Genomic DNA, 14,207 nt, shown 5'->3' with positions numbered 1-14,207 from the left:
TGTCTGCCCACCCTTCTTTCTAATAGTGGGAGAGCCTGTTAGTGTCTGTGCTCTGAGGCACCTTCCCACCCCCCATGCAACCCTGAAACTGCTGTTCATGCAGGCAGGCCCTTGGTGAAGCTGAAGTTATCCAGGCAAGTGAACTGAGCAGGAGGAAGACAGCAGGTCCTCAGAGCCTCATCCAGGAGGACCTCAGGAATATATGTACCACTCCCCCCACATCTCCAAGTGAGAAGGACACCCCTCAGGTACCATGAATATGGTGGGGTGGTCAGGGGCAGCAACAGAAGAACCCTCACCTTGGCTGAGGACTGGCTACGGTAGCGGTCGAAAGTGTGGAACTTCTGGTTGAGTTCGTGGTAGAGTTCCGAGTGCCGTTTCCGAGTGTGCATCACCTTCTAGGGGCCACTTGGGTGTCAGAGGAGTGCTCCCTGCCCTCTGCCCTGCACCTGTTGATCCCTCTGGGGCAAGGCTAGGGCTTCTCTTGCTCTCCTCTGCTAGCCTCCCCCTCCACCCTCTCTCTGTCTCTGTCTCTCTCATTCCCTGCCTCTATCTCTGCCTCACAGTAATGGGTGTGAGCCAGACAGTGGGGTAGATCCCAGGGAATCCGGAGGCTTGGTGGCCCAGGACTGGGCTCTGCAATGGGGCTTGGGATAATTTTAGGAATTGACCTTGTAGAACATACCCTCCCAGTACCGGCACTCACCTCAAAGTCCAAGTCCGAATACCGAAGCTTCTTTCGCTATAGAGCAACAAGCAGGCCATGAGAGAGGAACTTGTCACAGGCAACCTTGGCCTCAGGACTCTATGGCACCTGCCCCCACCCAGACCCTGGAGTTGAGAATCCTTATCTTATGGGCTAGCCCTTGGGGTCACAGCACAGTAGCTGAGGTTTGTCATGCACATATGTGGACACAGACACGGCTCAGCTGTGAAGAGGCAGGGTTCCCACCATGTCGGATCATACAACCCGTGCTTATTCACTGTGCCCTGGATTCTAGCATCCTCCCTGCTCCATGCTCCTCCCCAACCCCCCACCCACCATCTCCCTGGAATCCTGCACTTGCCCTGAAAAACAAATTGGGGCTTTTCACACCTAGCCTATGTGTCCCCCACCTTGCCTCTTTTGACTGCCTGCTTCTTTGTGCTCTTCTGACCCTCGCCTGGCCAAGGTCACCTTCAAGGCCCCAACAAGCTCGGTGACATCCAATGCCACTCAAGGAGGCTTCAGTCTTAGAACGCTGGCATGGAGAAAACTCACAAGACCAAGGCCACCTGTTCCAGCTAGGTGGGGAAACTGAGACCCAGGGAGGGAAGGAGAAGGGACTTGCTACTTGGCCCCAGGCCCGCAGAGGTGATGTTAAGAGCATGTGCGTGGATTTTGTTAAGACCCAACCTGACTCCACTCTCTCGGTTCTCCTCCTGCCTTCTAGCCTGCTCTGCCTCCAGTCTTCTTTCCCATCACCATGCTTTGCCTATCCCTAGCTTCGTCTCTATTTCTACAGGCATTCTTACCCATTAGTGCTCAGGGGCTCAGCAGACCCACACCTATGCCTCCACTGGGTCTGTCCTATTCTAGACACTATCCTTGACCCCTCAGGCTTCTGCCATTGATGACTACTTCCCACACAAGAAGCCAAGCACTGGCCCCTCCCATGTGGTCTGGCCACGGGCAGGTGCCACAGAACCAAACCTACCCCGACACTAATCACACTGCCTCCCGTCACTGATGCCATCTCTGTTTCTGTCGTCTTTTCTGTCTTTGGGGACGCCTCTCTGTTTTATTGCCATCTGTGTGGCAGGAGCAGGCACCAAATGTTCGAGGAACATTTTAGGCACAAAGCTAAACTGTGTGACCTCTCTAGCTGCTAACTTAATTGTCTTTGTGCAGAGAACAGGGGGCAACTTTTCCAGGCTAGACACAAGCAGCTAATTGTGTAGAAGCTGGGACTTCCAACCTCTTTCCTTAGCCACATCCCCCTCATCCCTTCAATTAGATTTCTAGAATACCCTGGAGTTCTACTTTGGGCTTCTACTAATCTATGTGTCCCCAGCGATGATCTGTAAGGGACAGGGCAGAGGAGACAGAGGGGCTTCTATTTTCCCACCGGAGGCCAAGGACAGCACCCTGAGTCAATTTCTGTGATAACAGCATCTTCCAATTTTCTGGCACTGTCTACTTATTCCACACAGGAATCAAAGACCTATATCACCCCATTCTGCAGGCTATCCCCACTTACACACAGGAAGCCGAGGCTCAGAGAGACGGTGCAGTGTGGTCAACAGCTCATTGCTGGTCAGCAACTCCAGACCTGACTCAGAGCCACAGGCTGCAGAGGCTGAAGAGGCTCCGCCTCTTCCTTACCAATTGGGCACCTGAGCCATGGTTGCAGTAATGGAGGACTCACCCTGACCAGTCACCCCAGAGTGGGTACCAGAACTCTAAGTGAATGGACTCATGAGGCTTCACCCATTTGAAACATTCAGACAATCCAGACTTTCCTGGGAGCTGAGCTCTGTGAGCCCCGGCAGAAGGAAGGATACACACTGGTATGAGAGCCCCCAGCACTGCTCTGGGGGAGACTGATAGCTGTCCCTTCCTGACTGCAGCCCATGACTTAGACATGATGTCAGGTACACAGTAGGTAGATTCCCCTCCCTATTTTCCATAGCCCCTCACCTCAAGGGAGCCCAGCTTCATGGTGGAACCAGGCACTGTACGGGGCATGGTCCGGCTACGTTCTCCTGGCTCTGGTACTTGGCGGGCGCTGGGTGTTGGTGGTGGTGGTTGGAAGGTCATTCCATACGGGTTCTGGAGAGACCCATAGGCAGGGCCCAGCCCTAGACCCGAGTGCTCCACAGACAGGAAGCTGGGGTAGCCTTCAGTGTGGGCTACCGTTTTGGCAGCCCGCCGGGGGGTCCCCTCAGGCCGGGCCCTTGGGGCCTCCTCACCCGCTGTACCCCCACCACCAGGCTGCAGGCTCAAAGTCCGCCGGGGCAGAACCATGTAGTCCCCCTCAGAGCCTGGTTCACTCTGCCGTATCCATGTAAGGTCCAACTGCCGCAGGCCACCCTCCCCACACATGTACACAGGGTTGGTCTCCTGGGGTGGTGGTGGCTCCCCTAGACCTGGTGAGGCTGCCATGGGTACCAGGATGTTCCCAGGCAGTGGTGAGAAGCTGAGGCCACCCTCAGGACCCACGAGACAGGACTTGGGCTCCTCATCCTCATCCAGAGACAGGCGGGACAGAGTGCCGGTAATGGTGGACGGGTTGCAGGTGTTGACCTCCTTGAACAGAACTGGGGACAGAAGTGGGAGGAAAGGGTAAGCCCTAAGGAAGGGAGACCCCGTGGTGAGACCCTCTTGTCCAGGTTTGGCTGGGGCCTTAGCTTCTGAGCTTGGGCAGTGAGGGAAACTGAGTTCTGAGGAGGCGGTTGGTACTCGCCCATATACCAAAGGGACCAGAAAGACAACTGGCTCATGGCTCCAAAAGATGCAGAGGTAGGAAAACCAAAGCTCAGCTTCCATGAGTGCCCTGGTACACGTCCTAACTTCTTCCCCACAGTCCTGAGACTGTGGAAGGAAGCATTGCTCCTCTCTGTTCCCTAGGGAAGGATATACCTTAGAGAAAAAATGGCAGGCAACACCAGTGAAAGCCTCTGGACTGATGGAAGAATGCAGCAGCCAACATACACCGAGGCCCCTGCTGTAAACTCGATGTCCACTAACTCATGTTAGCCCTGGGCCTCCCTCCTGACCCGAGACGATGCTATTTTTCTCCCTTACAGGTGGATAGCTGAGGCTTAGAGAGGGATTTTTTTTTTTTTTTTTTTTGCCCAGAGGCAAGTGATAATTGGCCTTCCCAGATGTAAATATAACCTGTTCCTGTCTAATGTCAAAACAGGACACTAGCAGTCTGGTCCCCATCAGGGCTACTATGACAGCGTACGGGGCGTCTTGTCTTGCCCACGCCTACAGCTTCTTAAATCAGTCCAACAGACTCACCTGTCTGACAAGCCAGATCCACGTCCTTTTCAAAGTCTGACTATAGGTGGAGAGGGAGAGAGCAGGTTGGCAGAGGGAGGAGAGATGTGTCAGGGTGGGAAAGGCTTAAGTTCTTCCTCCCCAGCTCCTCTGTCCTCCCACCTGAGAGGTACCACCCAACATGGCCTCACACTGTAGGGAGCAAACTGAACGGGGGTGGGGGGAGCCTTTGCCCAGAGCCTCCTCGCAGTCAGAAGCTGAGCGTAACTTGAACCCAGTCTCTGTCTCAGATGGGATGGGGAAGGTAAGGAACTTATGGCGGAAGGGATCTGCTTGGGCCTCCTCGCTCACCAGGATCTGCAGCTGCCCGTTCTTGCACGAGTCTGGGGAGTCTTCACTCTCATCAGCCCGACACACACCCATCTGACACTTTACCACATCCTGGACCTAGGGGCAGGAAATGCCAGCTGAGCCTGAAGCCCCCATAGTACCCCCACAATAGTGGGCAGGGTTTCCCACCCCAGGTGTCCAGACTAGAGGTAGAAGGAGAGACAGGGATAGGCTGAGATGTCAGGGAGGAGAAACTGAAGGAGACCCAGGCCTTGAGGGCTATCTGAGCTATAAGCGCCCTCACCAAGGGCCTGAAGCACCCTGGTCACCCTGTACCACACAGTGGAGGAGAAGCCAGAGCCCAGCATGGCGGGTGGGGGGAGGGTGTGGCAAACAAGAAGAGCCTAGCCACCTCTCGGCGCAGGAAGCAGTGCACAGCGGTGATGACAAAGCCTTGTGCAGAGTTGAAAACGGCAAAGAGTGCCTGGAAGAGGACGGAGCGGCGATCTGTCATGGCCAGGACGGCAGACATCCAGGTAAGCGCCAGGAGAGGCAGTACCACGCAGGAACTCCAGAGTGAAGCCCTGAGAGGGACAGCAGCGGAAGGTCTGTCAGCGGGACACTCTGCAGGACAGGATGGTGGGAGCCTGGGTCTCCACTCAGCTTGGGGACTGGCAGGGCCCCAGACTCGAGGACCTCAGGAGTGTTTCCAAGCAGAGAGGGGCCAAGGAACTTGGGGGGTGGGAGGAAACAGAGGACAAAGATGGAACTACAGGGCCAGAGCAGGGGCCATGAGAGGTAGGAGGGGTGGACACACAGACACAGTGGGACTCAGCAGGCACAGATGTGACACTGGGACGCAGAGGTGAGGAAGGCGGAAACAGGAGGGAACCAAGGGCAGACAGTAGCAAATGGGGGTGGGGGGGGGGACGTCAGGCCCAACATGCACCTTGGAAGCTTTGGAAAAAGACACAGTTGAGAGCCATATCCCCAGAGATTCCAAGACAGTCGGCTGGGGAGAGAAGGAGCAAAAGACCAAAGAAAGGTGACCACCACGGTAAGAGGAGTATGAGACAGACAGACGCCCAGACAGCAAGACTGAACAGGCAGAGCATGTGGAACACCACAGCACAAATCCTTGTAGAGAAGATGGGGCCAAGCCCAGCCAGGTGGAGGCGTGGAGGAGCCGCTGGCTCCTGATGGTTGCTCAGAACCCAGGGCAAAAGGGTCGTAGCCGGGGTCAGAACCACGCCCACGAATCCCTGGCCTCCTTACAGAGAAAAAAAGGCAGGCAGGCAGTGGCCAACAGACTGGTCTCCATCCCCAGCAACTACTATAGCCCATGAGGAACAGGAGATAGAAGGAGCCACACCCAGCCCACTCTACCACACCCGCAGCACCCCCTGTGGAGAGTCAGGCACAGCTCCAGACAGGGCAGGGTGGCACCATTCTGCAGAGACAGCCAGAGGCTGAGGCAGAAAGATGGGTGGGCAGGGGCCCAAGGCCTGTCCTGTGAAGAGAGGTTCAGGGCTGTTGAGCCAGGCAAGGTTGGGGTGGAGGAGGCACAGTGTCTGTCAAGCCCTGGAGGCGGAGCCAAGAACCAGAGATGCTCTAATCACAGTAATAAGAGCTGCCATTGATTAACCAGCAATTTTCTGCCAGGCCCTCCACTGAACACTTTACATAGATTATTTCAAATTGTGATCAAAACAACTCCAACAAACAGGCCGGGGGACCAGTATCCCAATTGACAGATGAGGAGACTGGAGTGTGCCCAGCTGGACCGGGAGAGGAGAGCTGGGACAAAAATCCAGCTTGGCGGCAGACTCTGAGGCCCACTCTTTGATCTGCTAGTTCAGCAGACTGGGCATAGGGATGTGGTAGCCCAAAGCAGAGGGATGTCACGCTCTGTGAGCATCACGGAGCTCCATAGCACTAGACGCCTCCACAGGACCCCTGGGGAGTGTGACAAAGGTGTGCCCCCACTGGTTGGGGTGACTCAGGTGGACTTCCAGCCCTGGTAGGAGGATTGAACCTTTGTAATCATCTTGAATAGCTGAGGTTTTAAGATTCCTAGCTGCTAGGTTGGGGTGTCTCAGTGAAGTGATTGTCTCCCTGTATGATTCTGCCTGTGATTGTGAGGTCCAAGGCCTCTGAAATTCAAGTCAGATTCTATGACAGATAAGTGTGTTTCAGTCATTCGAACACTCTGAAGTGTCTGATTGTCTTAGTCGAAGATTCTCCCATTCTAAATTGAAAGTTTTAATAGCTCAAAAATTCTAAAGGACTACGATTCTCAGGGCCTTGAGGTTGGTGGGGGGGGGGGTCTGCAGCTGTGCCTGTGTAGTAAGTAAATTAAGCCAGAGCCGGGGCAGGGACCAGAGGGCAGGGTGAGCAGGGCACCACAGTGCCCTATGGAGGGGGGGGTGTCCCATTGTCCTCAGCCACTTCATCCCTGAGCTCCAGGGAGCGTACAGCAGTTCGGGGGGCAGGGGCAGGGCAAGCTCTCCAAGGCACTGGGCTGATATCCCTCCCAATCCCCACCGTGGGCACTGCCCTCCCATTCCTTAGCCCCTGCCCGCCCCCACCGCCCCCCAGGGGGCACAACTAACATGGCATTCCTGGCCGAGGCTGAGCTGAGCAGGGGGCTGGGGACCGCTCCACACGCTGAGCAGGGAAGGAGCAGGCTGGCCCAGGGGCACCGCTCCGACCTCGGGGGGGCGGCACAGACACGGGAGAAGGGGGAAACACATGGGAAACCGGGAGATGGGGCAGAATGAGCCCCGAGAAGGGTGGGAGGGGAGGGCAGATGAGAGAGAGAGAGCTGGGTTAGGGTGGGCGAGGGTCTGCCGCCGAGCACTCCGGGTGCCCACCTTGCCTGCACCCTTGATGTCCCAAGGTTGGGGAGCCTGGGTTGGCATCAGCAAGCCCTGAGTCTCCGAGGTGTCCTCGGCTCCCCCTCCCCACATGCCGCCCAGGAAGGCTGAGTGACTGAGACCCTCCCCTTACCCAGCCCTCTGCTTCTTAGATTTGTCTGAGACGCCATCGCGAGCCATGAGCTTGTTGAAGACGATAATCCCGATGAGCATGTTCACCTGGGGGCCCGGGGGAGGCGAAAGGGAAAGACAGGGTCACCAGGTGCCCTCAGGGCAAGCACACCCACGCGGAGAGCTGGAAGTCGGGGAGAAGGCAAAAGGAGACGATGACCTTCTGGGGCCACATCCCTCCCTGGATGCTGAAAGGAGCATGCACATACCAGGACAATGACTGCTGCTGGACCCACGAAGGCATAGAGCAGGCCGCCCTCTAGGGACAGCCAGCAGCTGGGGTAGGGGAGAAAAGAAGAAATCAGACTCCCAGCAAGCCCTTCCTCCCTGCATCCTCACTCCCTGGACAGCCACGCCCACATCACCAGTAGACACTAAGCCTCCGGGCGTGGAGAGACACAGCCATGTCTTGATAAGTCTGTTTCCTCTCCCACAGAGACTCACATCGGGCCCCCCCCCCCCCAGAAATACAAGTGGGCTGACCCCTAAGTGCAGTGATGCTTAGAAATGACCAAATCCCAACATGTCCTTTGTCCTTTTACAGCCAGGGAAACTGAGGCTCAGTGTGAAGGGAGTTTACCCAAAGATCTGCCACAATAAGTATAGGTGAAGACCTCAGCCTGAGAAGACCTAAAGCCCAGTTCAATTCCCTCCAACAGACCCACAAACCTCTCCACCCCCACCCTCACCAATGGAGGCGCACGTACTAGCTGGATGTACCATATCCTTTGGTGCGAGTAAAGCCAACAGACACAGCCACCACCAGGGCAGGTAGACCTGGGGACAGAGTTACAGGTGAGAAGGCTGCAGGTGCTCAGGCGACACCTCCGTATCATTCTCCAACCCAACTGACCCCCATCCCCAGAGAGCTGGGCCGGAGTCCAGGCAGCAGCACATCCTGGCTTTCCCTGCCACTCCAGGCCCAACAGCAGAGTTCAGCACCGGCCTTGCTCACCCCAGCCCAGGCAGAGGAAGCGCTTGCGAACCAGGCGGGTGCGCATCCGCCCGATGACAGCCAGATAGGATTGCCAGGCCTCTGTAAGCACCCAGCAAAAGGAGGACAGAAAGAAGAAGTGTAGGAAGGCAGCCGTCATGGTGCATACGCCCTGCAGGGAGAGGTAATAGGAGGGAGTGGCCCTGAGCAGTGGCCAGGGTGGGAGCTGTCAGCTTCCCACAATGACTGCTAGGCCTAGGCACTGCATGGCCAGCCGCCTACCTGAGTCCCCCTCCCCCACCAGAGCCCTGCCAGGCACCCCCGCCTTCCTGCACCCACACACAGCACGACACAGGCCTGGTGACATGCACACAGCACTAGGCATCCGGGGAGGCGGGCAGGCAGGCCACCCACGCACAGACATGAGCACTTGCTACGTCATGGCCGAGCAGAACCCCACACCTGGCTCTCACAGTGCTCAAACTGTGCAGGGAAGGCCAAGTCAGGTAGGAGGGACAGTCAGCATGGAGCATCCACAGGCAGATGGAGAACTCACAGACAAGAGGTGGCATCCGATGCCTCCCGCCAAACACACATGCACCTAGGCACTCATGCACACACTAACTGATGTATACAAACACTCATTACTCAGCGCACACACACACACACACACACACACAGAGCAACACCTTCAAGTACGCCTGCACCTGACTTCACACACGCCTTCTCCACCATAGGGTCTGAATGAATGCCTGCAAACATCTACTCGCAGGATAGCTCAGTGGTTAAGAGAGAGCACTAGCTGCTCTTCTAGAGGACTCAGGTTCAATTCCCAGCACCCATGGCAGCTCACAACTGTCTGCAACTCCAGTTGCAGGGGAACTGATTCCCTCATTCAGACATGCATGCAGGCAAGACACCAATGCACATAAAATGAAAAGAAAAATAATTAAAAAATAATAACCACCTCCCCTCACTTGCAGGCACCCTCCTCCTCCTCCCCTTCCTCTTCCTCCTCTTCCTCCTCCTCTTCCTCCCCCTCCTCCCTTTAGGCCCCTTCCCACACACCCCCAGGAGCCTGCACCTGCCTTGCTCAGCACCCGGGACTGGCCCACCAGGATCAGAATGTTGGAAGCCAGGATGGACAGGCAGAAGTTCAGCAAGATGATGGAGCGTTCTGATTTTATAAACCTGACAGGGCACAGTGGGCAGAGGCAGAGGCATTGGCTGCCTGCCTAACCCTGGAGAGCCAGCCACCTCCCATCCTGCTCAGCTTCCGACTTACCTCCAGAAGGCTGCATAGATGGCCAGCAGGGTGAGCAGAGCCATGCAGGACACTGCACAGCCGATCACCAGGGGGACAGAGGGAGCACCTGCCAGCTCCAGGGTCTGTGGGAGACGGGTTGCTGGGAGAGGGTAAAGGTCGGGCACCCAGTCTCCCTGTCGGACGCAAGCAGGCATGCTCCTCACGTGCAGGAGGGCACACATGCACAGATGTATTTACACCCATTCATCCACATGCTTCCAGACACAACCAGCTGCACACATGTGCACACGAGCTCACACTCACCTACTGCCACATGCTCTGGAGCAAGTGTCATGACTGCGAGCAACTGCCCCCCCTTCCCATGTGCAGGCCCAGGTACATCTGTCCAGGGCTGCATTTGGGGTCACCCGGATGCCTCCAGCAGCCCAGGCCTCTCTCCCACTCACCAGGTCCTTGGGTGGCTGGGCCAGGACGGCAAAGGTGGACAGGTGCTGGCACTGGCAGCGGGTGTGAGCCGCCTGGGTCTCCAAGGTCTGGCAGCTCTCAGTGTTCCAGTCCCCCGAGTTGGTATCTCTTGGAGGAGGGAGAGGTGGCATGAACCCAGAGCCCAGCTCTGTAATCCCAAAGCTACAGCAAGGAGCCCCAAGATGTGCTCTTGACCCCCTCAGACCTAGGATGGCACCAAGGAACCCTTTGACCTTCTAGATGGGAGACCATTTCTGATGAGAGGGTCTAGGGTTGCCCCAACTCACGCTCTGGAGTAGTCCCAGCTGGCACAGTGGGGATCGGTGGTGCCCTGGAGAACAAAGAGATGCGTGCAGTCTCGGGTGAGCAGCATACCATGCCCGGCCATCATCAGGCCCGCCACAGCAGCTCTCACACAAGCCACACCCACCGTCCAACACAGACCACCTCCCTGAGATAGGCCTCACGCCTGTGTGGGCAGATAGCTCGGGTCCCCATCCGGGCCCTCACTCACATTGATGATGTACGAGAGTTCCACTGTAATGAGGGGCTCAGCTGGAGGCTGGGTGGGGGGACGCACAGTCACTGTCATCACCCGGGAGGTGACAGCAAGTGGAGGCCTGGGGAGACAGATACTGAGGTCAGCTCCTGCCAGCAGGTGCCCAGACTTAGAAACTTTAACTGTCATAGTTGGGGACTGCCAAGGTCTGAGGATGGGCACAGCCTCTGGGAACTACCTAGGTGTTTTGGCTTTGTGGATCTGTGTCTGCACACACATGTGCATATATGCAAGTGTGTGTACATGTGTGTTCATGAAGACTACCTTAGCTGTCCTTCCTCAGGCACTGTCCAGCTTTTTAAGACAGCCTCTCTTATTGGCCTATAACTTTCAAAGCTGGCTAGGCTGACTAGCCTGTAAGCCCCAGGGAGCTACCTCAGTCTCCTTCCTAGCAGCAAAAATGCAAATACATTGCAAGCAAGCCAGGCTGGTGTGTATGGGTTCATGGTTCTCAACCTGTGGGTCCCGACCCCCAAGCCCATTGGAAAACATAGATGTTTATATTACGATTCATAGCCACAGCAGGATTACAGTTCTGAAGTAGCAACATAAAAAGATTTTATGGGCTGGTGAGATGGCTCAGTGGGTAAGAGCACCCGACTGCTCTTCCGAAGGTCTGGAGTTCAAATCCCAGCAACCATATGGTGGCTCACAACCATCTGTAACAAGATCTGACTCCCTCTTCTGGAGTGTCTGAAGACAGCTACAGTATACTTACATATAATAAATAAATAAATCTTAAAAAAAAAAAAGATTTTATGGCTGGGGCGTGGGGTGGTCACTGCAACGTAAGAAGCTGTATTAAAAGGTCGCACACAGCATTAGGAAGGTTGAGAACCTCTGACATTGGTCCTGGGGTCCTCATGCTTGTCTCTCATGATTCTGAGAAGTGACTATGTCCACAGCCAGACAAGGGGCCTCCAGGTATGCGGCTGCAGGAGGAGAGGCTGCAGGAGGAGACGCTCTTTGGTGGACTCACCTGGGGGGCGGCAGGATGAGGCCAAGGGTGCGGTAGAGCACAGCACCGATCACAAAGTAGGAGGAGGACTCTTCGGGGTCAGCTGGGAGAAGGCGCTGGTGGGCGTGGCCTGGGCCAGGGGGCACCGTTCCTGGGCCCCTCCCCCTGCCCGGGCTGCCTGCTGTGGCTGCCCCAGGTGTGGCTGGCTTTCCTGGGGAGGACAGGCTGAGCACCTCCTTGGGTAGAAAGAGACGATCCTCTGAGTGTCGCACCCAGTCCTTCATGCCCCTGCGGCCCCGCATGGGAAACGTGATGTCACTGGACACGGCGGAGATAGGCTCTCTCTGAATGCTGATCACTGCAGCAGAGGGAGGGCGGGCAGGGAGTGCCAAAGACAGATGCAGGGAGATGCATACCAGGGAAGACACATGGGACGTTGGAAGCAACACAGAAGGCAAGGTGCATGAACACAGAGCCGGTGGAGGGAGACACACAGACAGACAGAAGCATGGGGTTAAGCGGAGGGGGGGACAAAACTTGTAAATGAAAGAGCAAACCCAAAGTGTCCCTCAGGACTATCCCTCACCCAGGGAAGTGGGGTGCTAATGTTCTAGTCGGATCCAGCACCCACTCCCCCGCCTGCATCCTTTTACCCAGATTGTCCGTGACAATGAGAGAGCTCTGGAAGGCCTTGAGAGCGTCGCCCACGAGGTGAATGAAATCTTCCACAACACGCAGCAGGTGCACAGAGCCCGGTGACACCTAGGAGCAGAGAGGGTGTGAGGGAGGGTCTGAGGCAGAGTCTGAGGTGGGTCCTGAGAGGAGATGGCTGGAGGCTGAGCCCTCACCCCGGGTGACCCCTCACCTGCTGAGCATCATCCCATTTGTCCTTGTTTTCTGAATCCACCATGAAGCTCACCACCTGGAAGAAACGCTGGGAAAAGAGGGATGGGTGAGGAGGTGTGAACCTCCATGCTGCCCCAGCAGACCCCACCGCTGTGGAGCAGTACCTGCACGTCATCGGCGGAAGGGACATAGGTGGCCCTCTTGAAGGTGTCAGTGACGTTCCTTAGGATGTCCACAGAGAAGAGCAGGTCCCCGCTGTAGTAAGTGCGCCGTGCCAGTAGCTCCTGCAGGCTCCGCACCACCTGTGACATGCCCTCACCTGCCAGCATGCGCTGGCCCTTAGCCAGGTGTTCCCGAAGCTGTGGATGACAGGTGTGGCCCTGTCATTGTAGCATCAGAAACTGGGAGCAGCCCTTGGCCTGGCCTCCCCTCTACCCGCTACGTGCATCCAGGAAGAGAGAAGGCATACAAGATCAAAGAGAGGCTCCCCGGAGACACAGTCTGAGAAGGAGGCAGAGGTGATTTTGGAGACAGAAGGACTCAGAGGTCCAAATGCAGAATAATATGCTGATTTGGGGACTGTGCACTTCCCTGTCCCTAGTTGGCCTTGAACATTCTGAAGCAACACACACACAGGGTCTCTCAAATGCAAGCTTTTAGTGCAAGCAAGCCCTGGGCTGGGAACTAGGGACTCGAAGATAACTTCAACGTTTTCCCTGCCTTCAAAGAGCTCCCAGTGTTGCAGAGAACACTTAAATGCATTCTTTGTTTGTGTTTTGGTTTCCTGAGACAGGGTCTCTCTATGTAGCCGATAGTCCTAAAGCTTGCTATGGAGACCAGGCTGGTCTCGAACTCAAGAGGCTGACTCTGCCCCTCCCAAGTATGCCCATGTCTAGCTTTAAGCCATCCATAACTCTCCATGTCTAAGAAGTTCAGGATGGGGCACTGTGGGTAGGAACACAGAGGTATGTACCAGACATAGAGGAAGATACCTAAGAGGCCCTGACACAGGAGTAGGAGTTTGCCAGACAAAGATACACAGTTTATACCAAGGCATGAGGGAATGAATGAGCCTTAAGCTCCTGCCAGGGCTTGAGACACACCGTATGCCCCGCCCCACACCCAACCATGCACACTCACTGACAGGTACAGGTAGCGGTATTCATGGGATATGCAACGAGCAAAGCTGGGCAGTCCCCAGTATGCTACGCCCTGGGCACTGAGGAGACAGCGGCGGCTAGCAGAACCTGCAGAGATAAAACAGTGACAGGCATTAGGGCTGAGATCTAGCCTACTCCCCCTCCACATCTTGGGATGCAGACCCAGGGCTTGGGCCCAGAGGCGGGCAGCAGGGATGGTGGGGGAAGAGTCTGTGGGCACAGCCACCTGCCCTTACCCGAGGCATTAGGGGGACACTTGTTGTAAATGATCTCGCCAGCTGCCGCCCTCTTCCATGTCATCAACATCACGTACTCATCCCTGCACATCTCATGGAAGGCTGTGGGGATACGGCGGGGGCGGGTGGGGGCGGGGTTTAGCTGGGCTCATATCTGTCCCCCCAGCCCCCAGCCCCAGGGTTGTATAAGCAATACCTGGACACCTCTTCTCACTGCAGGGTTTCACCTCCTCTCCTGTGCCCTCGCAAGGGTAGCCCTGTGTGCCAGAAGCCTGGCACATGCGGAAGCGGCGTTGCCAGCCCGTGTCACACGTCTTGGAGCACAGGCTCCACGCGTTCCACGGCCCCCACTTGCCGTCAGTGGCTATGAGAGAAGGGAAGTGTGAGAGGCCATGCAAGTCTCCAAGGCCAGGGCTACCC

At 56.3% G+C, this 14,207-nt stretch overlaps 1 protein-coding gene across 15 annotated transcripts in view; it reads right to left on the bottom strand.

The window, feature by feature from the left end:
- The window catches only part of Adgrb2 (adhesion G protein-coupled receptor B2), a 37,861-nt gene that overhangs the window by 673 nt on the left and 22,981 nt on the right, over positions 1 to 14,207 (bottom strand). For 4 of the 15 annotated variants that reach the window (XM_011240507.2, XM_030253457.1, XM_030253456.1 and 1 more), the window contains 24 exons: positions 13,984 to 14,151; positions 13,788 to 13,889; positions 13,532 to 13,638; positions 12,556 to 12,750; positions 12,411 to 12,479; positions 12,199 to 12,307; positions 11,567 to 11,903; positions 10,543 to 10,648; positions 10,316 to 10,359; positions 10,010 to 10,136; positions 9,582 to 9,685; positions 9,385 to 9,487; positions 8,318 to 8,468; positions 8,070 to 8,139; positions 7,572 to 7,638; positions 7,325 to 7,410; positions 6,928 to 7,026; positions 5,265 to 5,327; positions 4,728 to 4,899; positions 4,337 to 4,432; positions 4,007 to 4,046; positions 2,681 to 3,300; positions 707 to 742; positions 300 to 398 (listed from right to left, as the gene is read on the bottom strand). In XM_011240507.2, the coding sequence (XP_011238809.1) occupies positions 300 to 398; positions 707 to 742; positions 2,681 to 3,300; positions 4,007 to 4,046; positions 4,337 to 4,432; positions 4,728 to 4,899; positions 5,265 to 5,327; positions 6,928 to 7,026; positions 7,325 to 7,410; positions 7,572 to 7,638; positions 8,070 to 8,139; positions 8,318 to 8,468; positions 9,385 to 9,487; positions 9,582 to 9,685; positions 10,010 to 10,136; positions 10,316 to 10,359; positions 10,543 to 10,648; positions 11,567 to 11,903; positions 12,199 to 12,307; positions 12,411 to 12,479; positions 12,556 to 12,750; positions 13,532 to 13,638; positions 13,788 to 13,889; positions 13,984 to 14,151 (3,170 nt within the window). The remainder of the gene's footprint in view (positions 1 to 299; positions 399 to 706; positions 743 to 2,680; positions 3,301 to 4,006; positions 4,047 to 4,336; positions 4,433 to 4,727; positions 4,900 to 5,264; positions 5,328 to 6,927; positions 7,027 to 7,324; positions 7,411 to 7,571; positions 7,639 to 8,069; positions 8,140 to 8,317; positions 8,469 to 9,384; positions 9,488 to 9,581; positions 9,686 to 10,009; positions 10,137 to 10,315; positions 10,360 to 10,542; positions 10,649 to 11,566; positions 11,904 to 12,198; positions 12,308 to 12,410; positions 12,480 to 12,555; positions 12,751 to 13,531; positions 13,639 to 13,787; positions 13,890 to 13,983; positions 14,152 to 14,207) is intronic. The other 11 variants (XM_030253460.1, NM_001377056.1, NM_001290714.2 and 8 more) reach the window with 6 other exon arrangements.

The sequence above is a fragment of the Mus musculus genome, chromosome 4 (assembly GCF_000001635.26).
Source record: "Mus musculus strain C57BL/6J chromosome 4, GRCm38.p6 C57BL/6J".
NCBI classification, from domain to species: domain Eukaryota; kingdom Metazoa; phylum Chordata; class Mammalia; order Rodentia; family Muridae; genus Mus; species Mus musculus.
Note: the sequence above shows the minus strand (reverse complement) of the source record. Positions and strands in the feature narration are given on the sequence as shown.